The sequence below is a fragment of the Lutra lutra genome, chromosome 7 (assembly GCF_902655055.1).
Source record: "Lutra lutra chromosome 7, mLutLut1.2, whole genome shotgun sequence".
NCBI classification, from domain to species: domain Eukaryota; kingdom Metazoa; phylum Chordata; class Mammalia; order Carnivora; family Mustelidae; genus Lutra; species Lutra lutra.
This window is the reverse complement of record NC_062284.1, coordinates 135767277-135783495: the sequence shown is the minus strand read 5'-3', so window position 1 is coordinate 135783495 and position 16219 is coordinate 135767277. Positions and strand designations below refer to the sequence as shown.

Below are 16219 nucleotides of genomic sequence, written 5' to 3'. Positions count from 1 at the left end.
GATACTAATAACCAACAAATCAGGTTTGTGAAATCTCCTTTATAATTCAGATTAGACCCCTTCTGCTTTTCTGCCTCTCCGTGTACCTGGTATTTTTTTTTTTTAACAGATGGGGAAATTAAGGCATAAAGGTAGAGATTCCCTGAATTTGGTGTATTGCTTACTGCAGTAGACCACTTTGCTTCTGTGAGAATTGTAAACTACTATACTTTCCAGGTATGTGCTGAAATTGCCATTGCCAAAAATCTGCAAGTCTTGCTAATAAAGAAACTCTTACTCAGCCATTTTGTGTGTTTAGCTATATTTAGGACAGTGACCCGCTGGCTAAAGTTTTACTTCTGAATTTGTAGAGAAGAGAGGTCTGGTAATTTTGCTAGAGGATTATTTCGTTACAAAAGGAGCTATCCATTTTTTCATTCCTCCTTTTTTTACTCCCTTTAATACTTCCTGCCCGCTCAGTGTTGGCCCCTGGGCAAGTTCTGTATCATTGTTTCTCAGCTGAGGGTGATTTTCCCCACAAAGAGACATTTGGCAATATTTGGAGACATTTTTGTTTATCACAACCAGGGGCAAGTGCTGGGGGCATTTAGCATGGCGGTCAGGGATAGCGCTGACCATCCTGCCACATGCGAGATGGTCCCCCACGGTCAGGAATGAAGTGGCCCCAAATGTCAACAGTGCTGAGGTTAAAAAACCCTGTTTTAGACAATGGTGTTTATTTTTGGTTCTGAAATGGAAAGAAAACTTGAATGCTAAATTTTCTTTTTAAAAGACAAGTATTTTAGAGTGTTTTAGAGTGGACTTTAGAGCTGTACAGACAGGGAGTTCAAGTCTTGTCTCAGTTCTCATTGGCTGTAGGTACCTACATTCAGCTCTGTGGGGGAGAGAAAACATATAACCGATTGTAGAGTACTGTGTAAATATTATTTGTATCCTCCCTTCCCGCCTGAACTCCATATGCCAATGTGAGACCGTAGATTTGTGCACTTTTTGGTTTTCAGTTTTTTCATCTCTAAAATGAGGATAAGTATTTATATCTTAGGTCTTAGGAGGAGATTTCATGAGAAAATGCAAATAAAGCACATGCCCCTATGACTGGAATGTATTAAGTGCTTAGTAAATATTTGCTTTTATTTGTTATTTATAATAACTTAACCTTCAGATTGTAATCATTTGTAATTGCTCTCAGAAGTGGTGTCTATAAGTAGGCAATACTGTCCCACCAGCTGACAAATGAGTTGACAAAATGTGTTCTATCCATACAGTGAAGGATTATTTGGCCATAAAAAATATGAAGTACTCATAGTTGCTACAACACAGATTAACCTTGAAAACTTGAGGCTAAGTGAAGGAAGCCAGTCACAAAGAACATACATATTATGATTCCATTTCTATGAAACATGCAAAATAGGCAAATATATAAAGACCGAATACAGATTTCTGGCTACTTAAGGCTGGGGGTGGATGGGAAGGGAAGGGGGGGTAATAGCTAAAGGGGTTTGTTATTGAGGTGATAAAAATGTTCTAAAATGAACTATGGTAATGGTTGCATGACTTTATGAATATATTAAAAACTATAGATTTACCAGTTTAAATGGATAAATTGGGTGATATGTGAATCATATACCAATAAAGTTGATGTATATAAACTAGGAAAGGTGAGGCTCTCTATCCTTTCTGGGGTTGAATATTGTATTCTTTAATCTTTGCCTTACTCTCCGTCTTCTGATTTCCGGGAATCTGACTTAGGGAATGCGTTCTGGAGAACGGGGGAGAGAACGGTGATGTTGCTGGTTAGTACTCACCACGCATTCAGTGTGGTGATAGCTGTCTCTACATACACACTGAAGATTTTGCCAAATTAGAAGATTTTTCATTCTGGCCCACGTGTCCTGTATGAGTTAACAGCAAACAGCCAAGAAACTCGAGTATGGTTCACCTCTCTCACACATGGACATTTGCATGCTGAATTGCTATGAGATTTGTAACTGAGTTCCGGTATATTTTATTTGTATAAGTGGATAGCAAGTTAGAAAGCTGATTTTCTTTACTGAGTATGAGTTAACTAACTGCAGTTAGTGGCCTAGAATTGGGAACCCATTAAGTAAACAGGGACATGATAGTTATGAGACCATTAATACTAAAAGTCACTAGAATAGCTGTAGTGATAAATACTTATAAATGGAAGGCATACTTGTAAGCAAATTCTATTTTGCCTGTGTTTTTTGATTGCAGCTGTCAGATTACCTCATTGAAATAGGCTTATGGGAATTTATGGCACACTACTGAAAAGTCTGTGTGTGAGGGATGTCTTCGAATTGGGAAGATGCAGTGTCAGTCATTTCACGATCTGGCTTTCTTTACCAGGCTGGTCTCCATTTTTTCCAGTGAACTTCTTGGACAGCACCCCCATACTGTTGTAAAATGGCTGCAGCAGCGCCAGGCCTTAAATCTCTCAGCATTAAGACTGCTCAGCAGTAAGACTAGCATTAAGACTAGCAGATGTAGAGAAACAACCTCTCTTAACTCCTGGCCTGATTCATACTAGCCTGAGTTAGGTCTTGTGCCTGTGCTAGGACTAAGTTCTATGACCAAAAGGATGGAATATGCTGATTGGCTTTGGCCAGTAGCGCTCACCCCTAGACCTGAGTGTGTGGTCAACGTTACCCAAAACCATATGCGAGTTTGGGATGAGGTGGCTCAACAGAAGAATTTTGGGTTGCTTTTTGGTGGTCTTGTTAACCAGATGATTGAACTAGATGCTGGATGGCAAGATACTTTATATCTGCTATAATTCTAGCATGTATACTGGAACGTTTATCCTTGATAACAGTAACTTAAAAGTTTATCACATATTTCCTCTGTATGTACCAGGTAGAATGAGTAATAATCTTTGGGTAAAAAAATGGGATTTTGGTAACTTACAGGACTGCGTTATTTTAAAAGTTATGTTCCTGAGGAATCTTATTATAACTTTCTAAGTTTTTTGAAATTTGGTGTGATCTTTTCCCCTAATTTTAGATCCTCTTATCTTTAAGTACTCTGTGTAGACTTTAAGTACTCAACATATGTTTGAACTTAGTACTTCTCTCTTATCTTTCTAATACCTGTTTTACTACATCATTTTATTTTTTAAACTTAAGCCTTCTAACTCAATACAAATCTGAAATCTTAGCTTTCTCCTTCTATAAAACAAGTTAGTATCCCTAATTAAATGCTGTTAACATAAAAAATACAGACAGCGTTAGCTTGACAAGGTGGACTGTTGCATGTTCCTCATAGTGTCATGCTGCTCAGCCAGACTGTGCTTCTGGAGAGAGGTGGGTGAGATCTGATTGCCTTCTCTGTTTGCCTCGGCCAGTCGCTCTGTGCTCTTGGGAAACAAAAGGCAAATCAGGTCTTTGCTAGAATGGCTTTATGGCACATGTCATAAACTATGTGCTGTATTTAGCATCTATAATTATAATTAAGGTGAGTTACTAATGTCAGATTAGGTGTAGACCGTTTGGGAGAGAGTTTTAAATATTTTCAAGTAGTGATGTGGTTATAAGACTTACAAATGAAGAATGATCTTTTTTAAAATTCCTGTTTGCTCTGTTAGAAATTAGAGCCTTTCAGTTTTATAGAAAAAGGTATAATAACTTAGAAAATAATAAACAAAAAACCATTGATGGCAGAATAATGACAATTACTCTCTCTTTTTCTCATTTTTTCGCACAGTGATCCTGGTGGAGGGATTGAAATGTCTGAGTTCATTCGAGAGGCCACACCTCCAGTTGGTTGCAGTTCAAGAAATTCTTACGCTGGCCTAGATCCAAGCAACCAGGTAGGAACCTGTGATTTTATTTTGTATTTTTCCCTTCTCCTGATGGTGGTCTTAAGTAATTCTATATGTAATAGTCAGTTGGGTTTGGGTATATCATGCTGATTTCAAGTTTTAAATTATCTTTAATTAAGTTTTTGAGCTGATTTTAAGTTTTGTTTTTTTTTTTTTTTAAAGATTTTATTTATTTATTTGACAGAAATCATAAGTAAGCAGAGAGGCAGGCAGAGAGAGAGAGGAGGAAGCAGGCTCCCCGCTGAGCAGAGAGCCTGATGCGGGGCTCGAACCCAGGACCTGGGATCATGACCTGAGCCGAAGGCAGCGGCTTAACCCACTGAGCCACCCAGGCGCCCCTGATTTTAAGTTTTTAATTGTTTATTAATAATATCGTCATTGGTATTATTTTTAACTAAATTTTCACTTTCATTAAGTACATTTTTGCTGAGCATGCGCCTCGTGCTCATTGCCTAGGGTAGTTTTGACCATGACAGTTGTGGTGAATGCCTTTAGGAAAATTAGACCCTCACTTGCACTCTTATTTACCTTCACATTTTTGGTATTGGAGGGAGATAGGTATCTGGGGTTATTCCTAGCTTAAACATGGCAAAAAAAAAAAAGTAATTTCTTCAAAATCTACACTTATTGTGGTGGGCACCAAGTAATGTATAGAATTGTTGAGGCAATGTGTTGTACACCTGAAACTAATTTAATGTGTTAATTACACTTAATAAAATGTTCTCAGAATTGCTGCTCAAGGTGTTGGTGTTAGAGCTAGATGTAGAATACAGATCTGCTTTTGCCAATTTTAATGTCTTTCTGTTCTGTAACGTTTAACTTAAAATAGTAACTCTGAAAATCTGCTCTCACAACTTGGCTGACGCCAGCTGTGCTGTCATTCTAACCCCAGCTGGGCCTTCACGGCTGCATTTCTGTCCCCTGTCCTGAACATCTCCCACAAGAGTCCAAGTCCCACTAACGCCTGCTTGCCTTCTCAGCAGATGAGCCTGGTAGGTAGCTGGAGGTAGTGACGCTGGAGAAGCTCAAGGGAGGAGACCTAGCGAGCACCTTAGAGGTCCTGTCATAGTCCAGTGTTAGCTAACCACGGCGTGTGGTGGGTTCTTCCGTCAGCCCTTTCAGTACGTATAAGATTTTTATCAGGGTCTGGACCTCACTTCTTGATGTTCAGTGCAGTCTCTCTACTGTTCCACACTGCTTGTGGGTTGAGATCTCTCTTCCTCCTAACTCTAACTTTTGTTACAACCATCCGGTTTCTCAGGATTTTCAGAGGCCTTGAGCTGTTGCCTCTTTCTCCTGCAGAGGGCGCACTTATTAGCACTTCGCGCTTTGGTGTGTGATCATGTGTGGCAGCCTGTAATCCCCCACAGCGTCGGTTCTCCTTCTTCCTCCTTGATCCAATAGACCGCCTTGTGCATAGTTGACTTTCAGTGAACAGGTCTAATTATCTTTATCTATACAGATAATAGAACTTTAGAGATAGAAGCTGACCTGGCTCTTCGTTTAACAAATAATGAGGTAGCGGACTTAGTTATCCCGACTGCTTCACAGTATTACTGTTCCGCCTAGTTTAGCCCTACACTGCTTTGGAAAAATATTGGGGAAAACACCATATTCTGTGAATCAAAATCTTGACTAGGGTTTTGTTTCCTAATATATTTTGATAGATTTGCCTCTGTTTGAATTGTGTTTCATGATTTAAACTTAAAGTGCATGAATTTTTGGTCACAATTTTAGTTTTGATTCAGTGTGGTATAGAACAGATATGTCCTTAAATTTGTCTTCTTTCTGTAACAAGCCAATGGGAAATGTTAGAGTTAAAAAACAACAACAATGGTGGGATGCCTGGGTGGTGGGTCCATTGATTAAGTGTCAGACTCTTGATTTCAGCTCAGTTCATGATCTCAGGGTTGTAAGATCGAGCCCTGAGCTCAGGATTCTCTCTCTCCCGTTTCCTGTGCCCCACCCCCCTGCCCAAGTGTATTTTCTCTCTCTCTCAGAAAGTAAGTAAAATAAAAAAGAAACATTATTGCAAAGGGCTGTGACATTTTAATTACATCCATACCTTTTAAGTTTCAATTTTTACAAAATCAGTTTGAAGAGAAGTATTACTATCCTTGATCCTCCTTTGGTTGGCTTTGGTTTCCCAGTCTCTTTATGAAATGAAATGGCTTAATCTTTAAATATGGCTGTGTGTTTTGTATGCTTAATTAACGCTGGCCTTTGTCCATACTGACAGATGTTGGCAATGTCGGATTACAGATGTTGGCAATGTCCGATTACCGGGGGAGTTAAGTGTATGTTTTTCCCACAGTCTTTTGGAGAGCCAAACTTTTTTTTTTTTCTTTTTTCCAGTAGGACAGTTGAAAGGGAGCAGCAGTAGCCAGCTATCTTCAGTAGCTCTATCATGGCATCGTGTCTGTTGGTACTTCCCCTACTTTTTTAGGGAGGGACTCCCATCCTGAGTGTCATTAAAGCTTGTCCGGACATAAATATGCAACATACCCAATTTGATTTTTCTTAAAATATTAACTCTTGAATAAAAATGGGCAAATATCGGAAGTTACTGTGTTACTTGGATTTTGGCATTTTAGTTTTATCCCATTACCAGTAGACATACTGTGCTTCTTGTCCATGTTTTATTATATGACACTTACTAAACATTATCATAGTTGTTTATGTAATGTCTTCTCTACTGGGTAGTGAACTTGAGTATGGTGGCTGTGTCTTAGCCATTATCATTCTTTCCTTCTTGCCGCCTCTGCCCTTCTGTCTTCCATCTTCTATTCTATTTCCTTTCCCTTTCTTTTTTCTTGTTTTTTATTATCCGGTACCTCCCTTTCCTTCTGTCACTTGTCTTCCCTCATATATTTTAGTGCCCAATAGCTTTCAAGTCAGTTTATTTGAATGGAGTGGGGAATGGGTCTTACCATCACAGAGTTTACAGTGCTAGGGTAGATGTGTTGTAAGTAACCAAAGTTATACATACGATGTATGTTACCAAGGAAATATTAAGTCTAAGATACAAAGTAGTAATTGTCATAGGAATGGTACAGAAAAGGGGTTAATGATTTTAGAGGAGATAATAATTGTTTCCAGCTAGAAGGAGGGGCAAAGATTTGCCAGATTGTTATGTAGTTGGAAGAATTTTTCTCCTCTGACACCCATAATCCTTCCTGACCTTTCCTGTGGCACTTACCAAAGAGAAGAAACAACTGAACCATTCTGGTTGGTGCAGAACACCTTTTTTTCCTGTAAAATTTTCCTTTTCTAAATGTGCTCATTTTTAGAAAAATAGCTACTGAGGGAAAGCAAACAGAAGAAAATAAAATCATCCCTAATGTCATAATCAAAAACCATTTTTTAAAAAGTTGGGATTATAGTGTTCATGCTGTTTGGAACTTGATTTTCTTTGTTGAATATATCATGAATGTTAATGACATTCAGTGTTTTTCTACAGTGACATTTTGGGGGAATGCATTCCCCTATTTGGATGTACTGTATTCTGAGTCCTCTGTTTCAGACATAAATAGTCCTGACTCTTTTATATTTGGTGGGGATAAATTTAAATAATACGGAAAAGCATGAAGAGTAAAATATAACCACCATTGTATCCATTAAGAATGCTTTGTCAGCAAGCAATAGAACTCAACTAATTAAGTGACTCAAAGAAATGAGAGTCTGTGTTTGTCCTCCAAGACTGAAGGCGGCTGTGGGCCATTTGTTCAGCCATTCAGTCATGTTAGGTCTTGGGTTGGCTTTTCCCTCCAGATTGTGGGATGAGCACTGCAGTGTCAGTCATGACCCTGTCAAAATGTAAGAAGCCGGCAACAGTGTGGGCAGAGTTGCGCTTGCTTGTCGTCTTCTCAGGCATGCAGAGATCTTTCCCTGAAGCCCGCCAGCAGACTCTCGCACATGTTCACTGACCAAAACCAGGGCCCACTTTTTGTAGATCAAAAGATACACACCCAACATCTGAACAAAGTAGGAAGCTTGTTAAGGAAAGAAAAGGGAACACTTTGTGGTTGTAGGCAAATGGCTAGTATACCAGTATTCAAAAGTTGTTTTTTAGGTTTAAATTTCTAGAATGGTGTGCTTATAAAATGTGTTTTTGTTTGTTTGCTTACTTTTTTTTTTGTCTAGGGAGCTATATGTATTATACTAGTGAAAAATAGCATATATTAATTCTATAACTTACCAGGTGTGATAAGCATGAAATTTTATTTTGCAGTAAAATGCTTTTTGGCGTGTTTCTGTTTAGTTGCAGTACGTTTTGTGGCTAATTGAAAGCAGAACTTAGGAAAAAATCAGGAGCATCAGCTTAATAAAGTGATCAAATAATGTTGCAAAACTCATTTTTTTTTTTATTGGCCACATCAAAAGGCACTAGTTCTAACCTGTTTGCATATGTTTGTTTTTACTGACTTTTTCAGTGACCTAAAACTATCATACAGCATAGTATACACTTAAGTGTACAGCCACAGTGGGTTTTTATATATGTATATACCTTTTAATTGCCATCCAGATCAAGAAGGACTCTCATGTCCCTTCAAACTCAATATTAACTTATATTTTGAGCAAGTTTCTTACTGTATACTTCTATCAGTTGAATCAAAGAAAGGAAAGATTTGGGGACTGCCTGGCTGACTCAGATAGGAGAGCATGTATAACTCTTGATCTTAGGGTTGTGAGTTTGAGCCCCAGTTGGATGTAGAGATTACTTAAAAAATGAAATCTTAAAAAAAAACCACACACACACAAATAAAGGATTTGGTAAAATACAAAGTATTATATGAATATTAATTTTATTCTAAAATATTAAATTTGCTTGACTGTGTTCTTCTTAAATCCCTTGAAGACAGGTTATAGAAATTTACTAAGACTTGTGGATTTAGTAACTGTCATGTTATTATGTTTGATTTCCTTAATGTGTTTGTGGAATTTGTGGTATTTGTTTATATGATTTTTATGGTGGTATAATGAATGAAGGCTAAGATTTTAGGGAGGTGTTATATCATCTGAATATAAGCATTAAAAGCTCAGTAGGTTTTAGTTGTCTGTTTAATAGTTCGTGCTAAACAGTCATTTTACTTGGATCCTTTAGTGTTTTATTCTTTTTAAATATGTTATAGTGGTCAACAAAGAAGTACTTACTTTTGTCTAGAACTCAGGAAAGTGCATATTGATACAGTAACAATTGACAGTAAGATTTAGGTTGCTGTTTGTAACATATGTTAATGTTTTGTCCCAAAGCTTCCTTTTACATGCCCTGATAAGTCTAAATTTGTTTCAGATAGACTTAACACCGGGTTTTGCTTTTATTTCTAATATGAGCATGTCATGATATAATACAAAAAAAGTAATTGTATGTCGTGGACTGCTGGGTGTTGGAGGAGGCATCCCGCTCTGTGGGCCCCGTCAGTCCTGAGCAAGCAAAGGGACTCCGTGCCCTAGCACATCTACAGCAGACGTGCAGAATGTGCCACAGCAAACAGGTTATGTGGCTCTGAGGCAGCATGCGCAGTGGGTATCTTTCTATATAAGTGACTGATAGTGTGTTTTGATAATATGATTGTTTAGCCTGATGGTCTTGCTAGGCCATATTGATAATGACATAGCATTTTAATTAGTTTTCCTTAATATAATATTTTCAGATTGGATCTGGTTCCTCTCGTCTTGGAACAGCAGCAACTATTAAAGGTAGACATTATCTAAGTTGAAAGTTGCCTGTGACATTCCATTGCATTTTTGACGTAATAAAGAAAACTGAATACCATATATTCACATGTCATGAAAGATCATTCTTGAAATTAATTTGTAGATGCAGTTATGTATCTTATGTTAAAGGTTACTTACTTGATTTATATTGGATTCTCCTTTCACCATCCAAATCTCACAGACATCTTTGAATATTTGCATTACATTGTGTTAATTATAGGTTGTGATATATAAGAAACTTTCTGCCTTGAAAGACAATACTTTTCATGGGTTTTGGTGAGATATGTGGAAAACCAAGTAATTCAATGTGAAACCTTTAAATTGGGTACAAATAATACAGTAAAAAAGAGGGAAAATGTTTTCTGTACATCTCACATATACCTTTTACTTGCATCTATTTCAGATAAATTTTTTTACCCTATACTTTTTTAGGGGCATTTTTATAATTTTCCTGGGGAAGGAAATGTATAGTGTTTTGTTATTACATAATTTCCATTTCTTTTAAGAAAGTGCTTCTTTTTAAAGAAAGCTTTATTAGCTAACCATATGAAGCTTTTTGTATTATTTGGTTTATAGTGCTGTGAGAATAAAGATGTGGTCTCATAGTCGATGATGCTTCCCATTAGTTCAGTGCATCATCCATTATCGCACCCATGGTATGCAAAATCTGCTCTCATAGACATCGTATGCTAGTATAGTATATAGTAAACTAGTGTAGTTGATAATCCTTCCTTGTTATGCCACCCTGTACAGACTTTACTTTTAAAATAATGTGTTCACATGTTTCTCTTAACTTCGTAGGAGATACAGACACCGCTAAGACGTCTGATGATATCAGTTTAAGTCTGGGCCAGAGCTCTAGTCTTTGTAAGGAAGGAAGTGAAGAACAAGGTAAGAATATTATACTTCACACTGATGTTATATATTGTGGTGGCCACGGTGGGTTGTAGAATATGCTGTTTGATTTTGGCAGAAGTTTATAATAATTTAATATGATATCTTTAAGCAACATTAAAATAAAGTTATTAACTAGGATAATAGTAAAACAGTGTTATAAGTACTTTAGCTTTCTGGAATTCAGTTACACATGTTCTGCCAAGTCGACATGGAGAGAAAAATTTTATGAGCCTGTGCCCTGGAGTGAGTGTGAGATGGGAGATAATCTGCTAGTCTGTAGTGGGTCAGAGCATCTTGCCTAGTTTAGTAACCTAGTATGTAAGACTGTTACTTTCCATCCAGTATGACCTCTAAATGTTAGTTGCTCTATATCTTACCCGACAGTATGTTTTAATAGAGAACTAACTTGTTGGACTTACAGAGAAACTGTGTCTGCCTCTGACATGGTGCCTCCTGTAGCAGATTTTTAATGGAAATTTGGACTTTAAGTGTTTTTCCTTCTCTCCTTATTCAATTCCTTATAAATCAGTATTTTGGATTTAATGGAGTTTGTTTTTTTTTTTTAAGGATGTCACATTTTTATGTTTCATTTTTAATTTTCAGACATGAAAGGATGGATATGTTATTCCATTTTCAAATGGAGATTATCCCAAGTTACATAATCAGTGAGACAGAAACCTGTTTCCTTGTTTCTAACCTGTTGTTTTTATTGGCCTATGTGTGATGTTTTTGGAAGGCAGGCAGGCTGATAAGTTTCATAATTAAGTACAGGAAATTTATTTATAGTTACAAATAGCTTTCTAAATTATGACATTTTCCTATTTAATATTTTACAAGCAATTATTAACAACCAATTCTTACAAGCATGTTTTGTTCCAGGTACTTGGAATGTAAGTTTATCGTGCTATAACTGCTTTTTGGAATTGCAGTACCCCATCATTTATTTTCTTTTATGGACTACTCCTGCCAACATATCCCTCCCCTGTAAAAAACTTCCAAACACACTATATAATATAGAAACTATTTTCTTATAAAAGGTTAAGGTGAATTGATAAGTTTGAGAATTACAGTATTGTTTTCTGTGATATATAATCATTAGAATGTCTCAAAAATTAGGTAATGATTTTGGGCTAGTGCCACTGCATTTAGGGTCCTATTTCTTTGTTTTGTATCTGGAAAGTACCACGCATAAGCAAGAGTTTTATAGTCTTTTGTGTTGGGAATTATATGCACACAAGCCTCTCCTGCAGATTCATATTGACGTAGACAGTGATGTCTGACACTTACCGAGCACACACTATTATTTAGGCTAGGGGTCAGCAAACTTCTTCGTAAGTGGTCAGATAGCTTTGTAGGCCATATGGTCTCTTTTGCAACTACTTCACTGCCATTGTAGCACGCACAAGGAGCCATAAACAGCACGTAAATGAGTGCGCATGGTTGTGTTATACTAAAGCCTTTTTCAGAAGCAGGCAGAGGGCCAAGTTGGCTCAATGGCTCTTAGTTTGTCACCTGGTGGTTTAGGTCTTCTTTTAAGCATTTTGTAAGCATACACACAACCTTCACTATAAGCATTTGAGGTTAATAATATGATTCTCACATTACAGATGAACATATCATGGCTTAGAGGTTATAAGAAACTTGCCCAAAGTCAGATAGGTACAAAATGGCAGTCCTATCATTGAAGTCTAGTTTTGAATCATGCTTTCAATTTCTGTTACACCACTCTTAGATAGTTTTGTAACTTCTATCATTTTAATATGATAACATTAAACATTCAGCAGATAACACACAAAGATAACATTTAAAAGATACTATTTAGTACTCATTATGTGCTCAGAGCACCCCATTGTAAGTACAGGAAATAAATCAGTGAACAGACAAAAAATTCTAACGTTATGTGGCTTCTATACTACTAGTATGGAATCATGCCAGTATAAGTCAGATCTGTATGCAGTCGTAGGGACAGAGGATAGGGAATGGTGGGGACTGGGAGGGTTTTAGTTTTAAATGGAGTGGTCAAGGGAAGAAAGCCTTGCCGGAAGCAAAGATCTGAAGGAGGTGAAGGAGTGAGCTATCAGGGTATTTGGAGGGAGAGACTATGCAGAGGTAACGGCATCGGCAAGAATCTTAAAGTTACAACATGCCTGTCAGGGTTGAGAAATTGTGTAGTTGGTGTAAAGTAAGTAAGGGGACAAATTGCATAGCCTTGTAAGCCATTTTAAAGACTCTGGTTTTGGGTACCTGGGTGGCTCAGTTGGTGGGGCATCTGCCTTTGGCCCAGGTCTGATCCTGGAATCCTGGGAGACTGCTTTTCCCTTTCTCTCTCTCTGCTGCCCGATCTCCCCACCCCCATGCTCTCTCTCTCTCATGCGTGTGCTCTCTGTCTCTCAAATAAATAAAGAAATAAAATCTTAAAAAAAAATAAATAAGGATGTGGCTTTAATTCCCAGTGAGATGAGGAACTGCCAAAGGGTTTTGAGCAGAAAGAGTGTCGTGATGTCAGTTACAATTTTACAGAATCACTGTGGCTCCTGTGTTGAGATTAAAAAGGGCAGAGGCTGAATCAGGAAGCCCAGTTAGTTAGTGGATGATTACAGTAATCCAGGGCACAGATGAGGGCAGTGAGAAGTAGTCTGATTGTGTATGTAGAAGATATTAATGAGAGGCCATCTTGATGTTGATGGATACATTAGTGAGAGAAATAGTACTCATGGATGACTATAAGGTTTTTGAGTTCAGTGATGGGGAAGATGGGAAGGGAGAAAACTGAAAAGGAGCAGATTTAGAAGCAGGGAGAGCAGGGATCAGGATAAGATAGGGAGGTCAGTTTTGGGCACATCAGTCTGAGATGTTGTTAGACCTCCAACTGACAGTAATTAGTATATAATTAGGTCTGGACTTCATTTAAGAAGTATGGGTTGAGATTTTGAAACTAGGAGTTTTCAGTGTATAGATACCAGCAAAATGGGTTATCATGAAGTTCATAAACTAACTGGCAAGCCGGCATAGTTAGCCTAACCTGGAACTCCCATGTCCTGCCCGCCCGTCCTGATCCAAATTTGTTGGTCGCGGCTGTGATTTGGCACCACCTAGTGGCAGATGTTCATTCTGGCTTAATTATCAGTTGGGGCGCATTAAGTTCTCTAGCTGGTTTGGGTTTACAGGAAGCGACCTCTAGTTGGTTGGCAGTTAGTGATTAGTTGGCACTCGTTTTATCAACATGATTCAGTGTGATTGAGTGTGACCTGAGGATGTAGGGATGTGGGTTCTGCTTTTTTCACTGTGAAGAAGGACTTACGTACAGTTTCCCTCTCCGGCCACACTCATGTTTTCCTTACCTAAGATCAGTATGTTAGCCTATTCCCATATGAGTGTGGGGGCTGGCTAGAAGATGGAGGAAACTAGTTACAAGGATTCCTGAATTTTAGTTATCAGGGGACCAGAATACTGGACGAGAGATAGAAAAGAGGATGTATAGATGGAATGAGAAGTTCCCAGGATTGAACTTTGAGCCGCTCCAGTTTGTTAGGTGCAGGAGAACTAGAGGGTATTATGCTTAGCGAAATAAGTCAATCAGAGAAAGACAATTATCATATGATCTCCCTGATATGAGGAAGTTGAGAGGCGATGTGGGGGGTTTGGGGGTAGGAAAAGAATAAATGAAAAAAGATGGGATTGGCAGGGAGACAAGCCATAAGAGACTCTTAATCTCACAAAACAAACTGAGGGTTGCCAGGGGGAGGGGGTTAGGGAGAGGGTGGTGGGGTTATGGACATTGGGGAAGGTATGTGCTATGAAGTGTGTAAACCTGGCGATTCACAGACCTGTACCCCTGGGGCTAATAATACATTACATGATAATAAAAAATTTTAAAAAAATAAAAAATAAAAAAAAATAGGTGCAGGAGACTGAGTAGGAGCAACTGGTGGGGTGCAGGAAGACCTAGAGTGTTGTATGCCAGTTTTTCAAGGAGAGTGCTGTGGTCAGCTTTGTCAGACATTACTCATAAGCCAGGTGATATGAGACTGAGACTTGACATTGAGATTAGCAGTGCAGAGGTTGTTGGTGACCTTGATAAGCATATTCATGAGAGGGGTCAGAATACAAGTAGGAGAGAATTAGAGGAGAACTGAAAAGAGGCAATACAGACTATTTTTGGTGAATTTGTGTAAGAGGGTCAGAGATGGAAGGTGAAAGCCAGAAGGGGAAGGGAGGATAAAGGAGAGATTTGGATTTTGTAAGAATGCGTAAGAGAACAGCTTGTTTTTATAATTGATGGAGATGATCCAGAAGAGAGGAGGAAATGTGGTTTTTGTTTTGGAAAGTAACATATGTTAATTTTAGAAAAAAATAGTTAATATGAAGAAAATAATTCACACTTCTGACACCAAAATAATGTTTTTTGGTGCATCACTTTTAAAAATTATTTTTGTATTGTGATATAATTCATATACTATGAATTCACTTTTTTTTAAGATTTTATTTATTTGACACATAGAGGGAGAGGGATAGTAAGAGAGAGAGCACAAGCAGGGGGAGCTGCAGGCAGAGAGAGAGAGGAAGGAAGAGGCAGGGCTCAATCCCAGGCCCTGGGATCATGACCTGAGCTGAAGACAGATGCTTAACTGACTAAGCCACCCAGGTGTCCCAGAGTTCACTCTTCTAAAGTATACAATTCAGGGGTGCCTGGGTGGCTCAGTGGGTTAAAGCTTCTGCCTTCGGCTCAGGTCAGGATCCCAGAGTTCTGGGATTGAGCCCTGCCTGTTCCCACGTCAGGATCTCTGCTCAGCAGGGAGCCTGCTTCCCCCTCTGTCTCTCTCCCTGCCTCTCTGCCTACTTGTGATCTCTGTCTGTCAAATAAATAAATAAAATCTTAAAAAAAAAAAGTATGCATTTCAGTGATTTTTAGTAATTTCACATGGTTGTATGCTCATCACCGCTATCCAATTCCAGAACATTTTTGTCACCCCAACAAGAAACCCATACCCATTACACTCCCCATTTCCTCTGACCCCCAGCCCCTGGCAACCACTGATCTATTTTCTGTCTCTATGCATTTGCCTATTCTGTATATTTCATATAAATGGGATTATAGGATATGTGGTTTTTTGTGTCTGGCTTCCTTGACTTAGCATGTTACATAGCATGTCAGGACTTCATGCCGTAGGTATCTTACCTTTAATATTCCTATACACATATGCAAATATACTCAATATTTTTAACTCTTACAGATTGGAACCATACTTTTTATATAGTATCATCATTTTCACTAAACTAATTTTTCCCCTATGAGTTATGTAATCTTTGAAAACATTTTTAGTGCCTGTGTGATGTTTTAATAGACAGTCTAGTTTATTCAACCTTTTTTTATTGGACATTTTAATACTTTAAGGTTTTAAGTTTTATAATAATCGGAAAAGAACAATTTGTGGCCAAAACTTTATATACATACCTGATTTTATCCTTTAGCAGCAATTTCTAGAAAAAGATGAGTGATAATGGGTGAGTATATCTTTGGAAGACTTTTGGCCATATTGCTAGATTGCTTTATAGAAGGTTACACCAGTTTGCACCAGGACAAGCAGTATGTGTGCATGCCTTTCTTTTTTTGTTTTTTTTTTTTAAAGATTTTATTTATTTATTTGACAGAGAGAGATCACAAGCAGGCAGAAAGGCAGGCAGAGAGAGAGGAGGAAGCAGGCTCCCTGCTGAGCAGAGAGCCCGATGCGGGGCTCGATCCCAGGACCCTGAGATCATGACCTG

The 16219-nt window shown here is 38.2% G+C and overlaps 1 protein-coding gene across 7 annotated transcripts in view; it reads left to right on the top strand.

The window, feature by feature from the left end:
- The window catches only part of PCNX1 (pecanex 1), a 160490-nt gene that overhangs the window by 43362 nt on the left and 100909 nt on the right, over positions 1 to 16219 (top strand). For all 7 annotated transcript variants that reach the window (XM_047735620.1, XM_047735619.1, XM_047735618.1 and 4 more), the window contains exons 3-5: positions 3721 to 3826; positions 9493 to 9538; positions 10358 to 10447. In XM_047735620.1, the coding sequence (XP_047591576.1) occupies positions 3721 to 3826; positions 9493 to 9538; positions 10358 to 10447 (242 nt within the window). The remainder of the gene's footprint in view (positions 1 to 3720; positions 3827 to 9492; positions 9539 to 10357; positions 10448 to 16219) is intronic.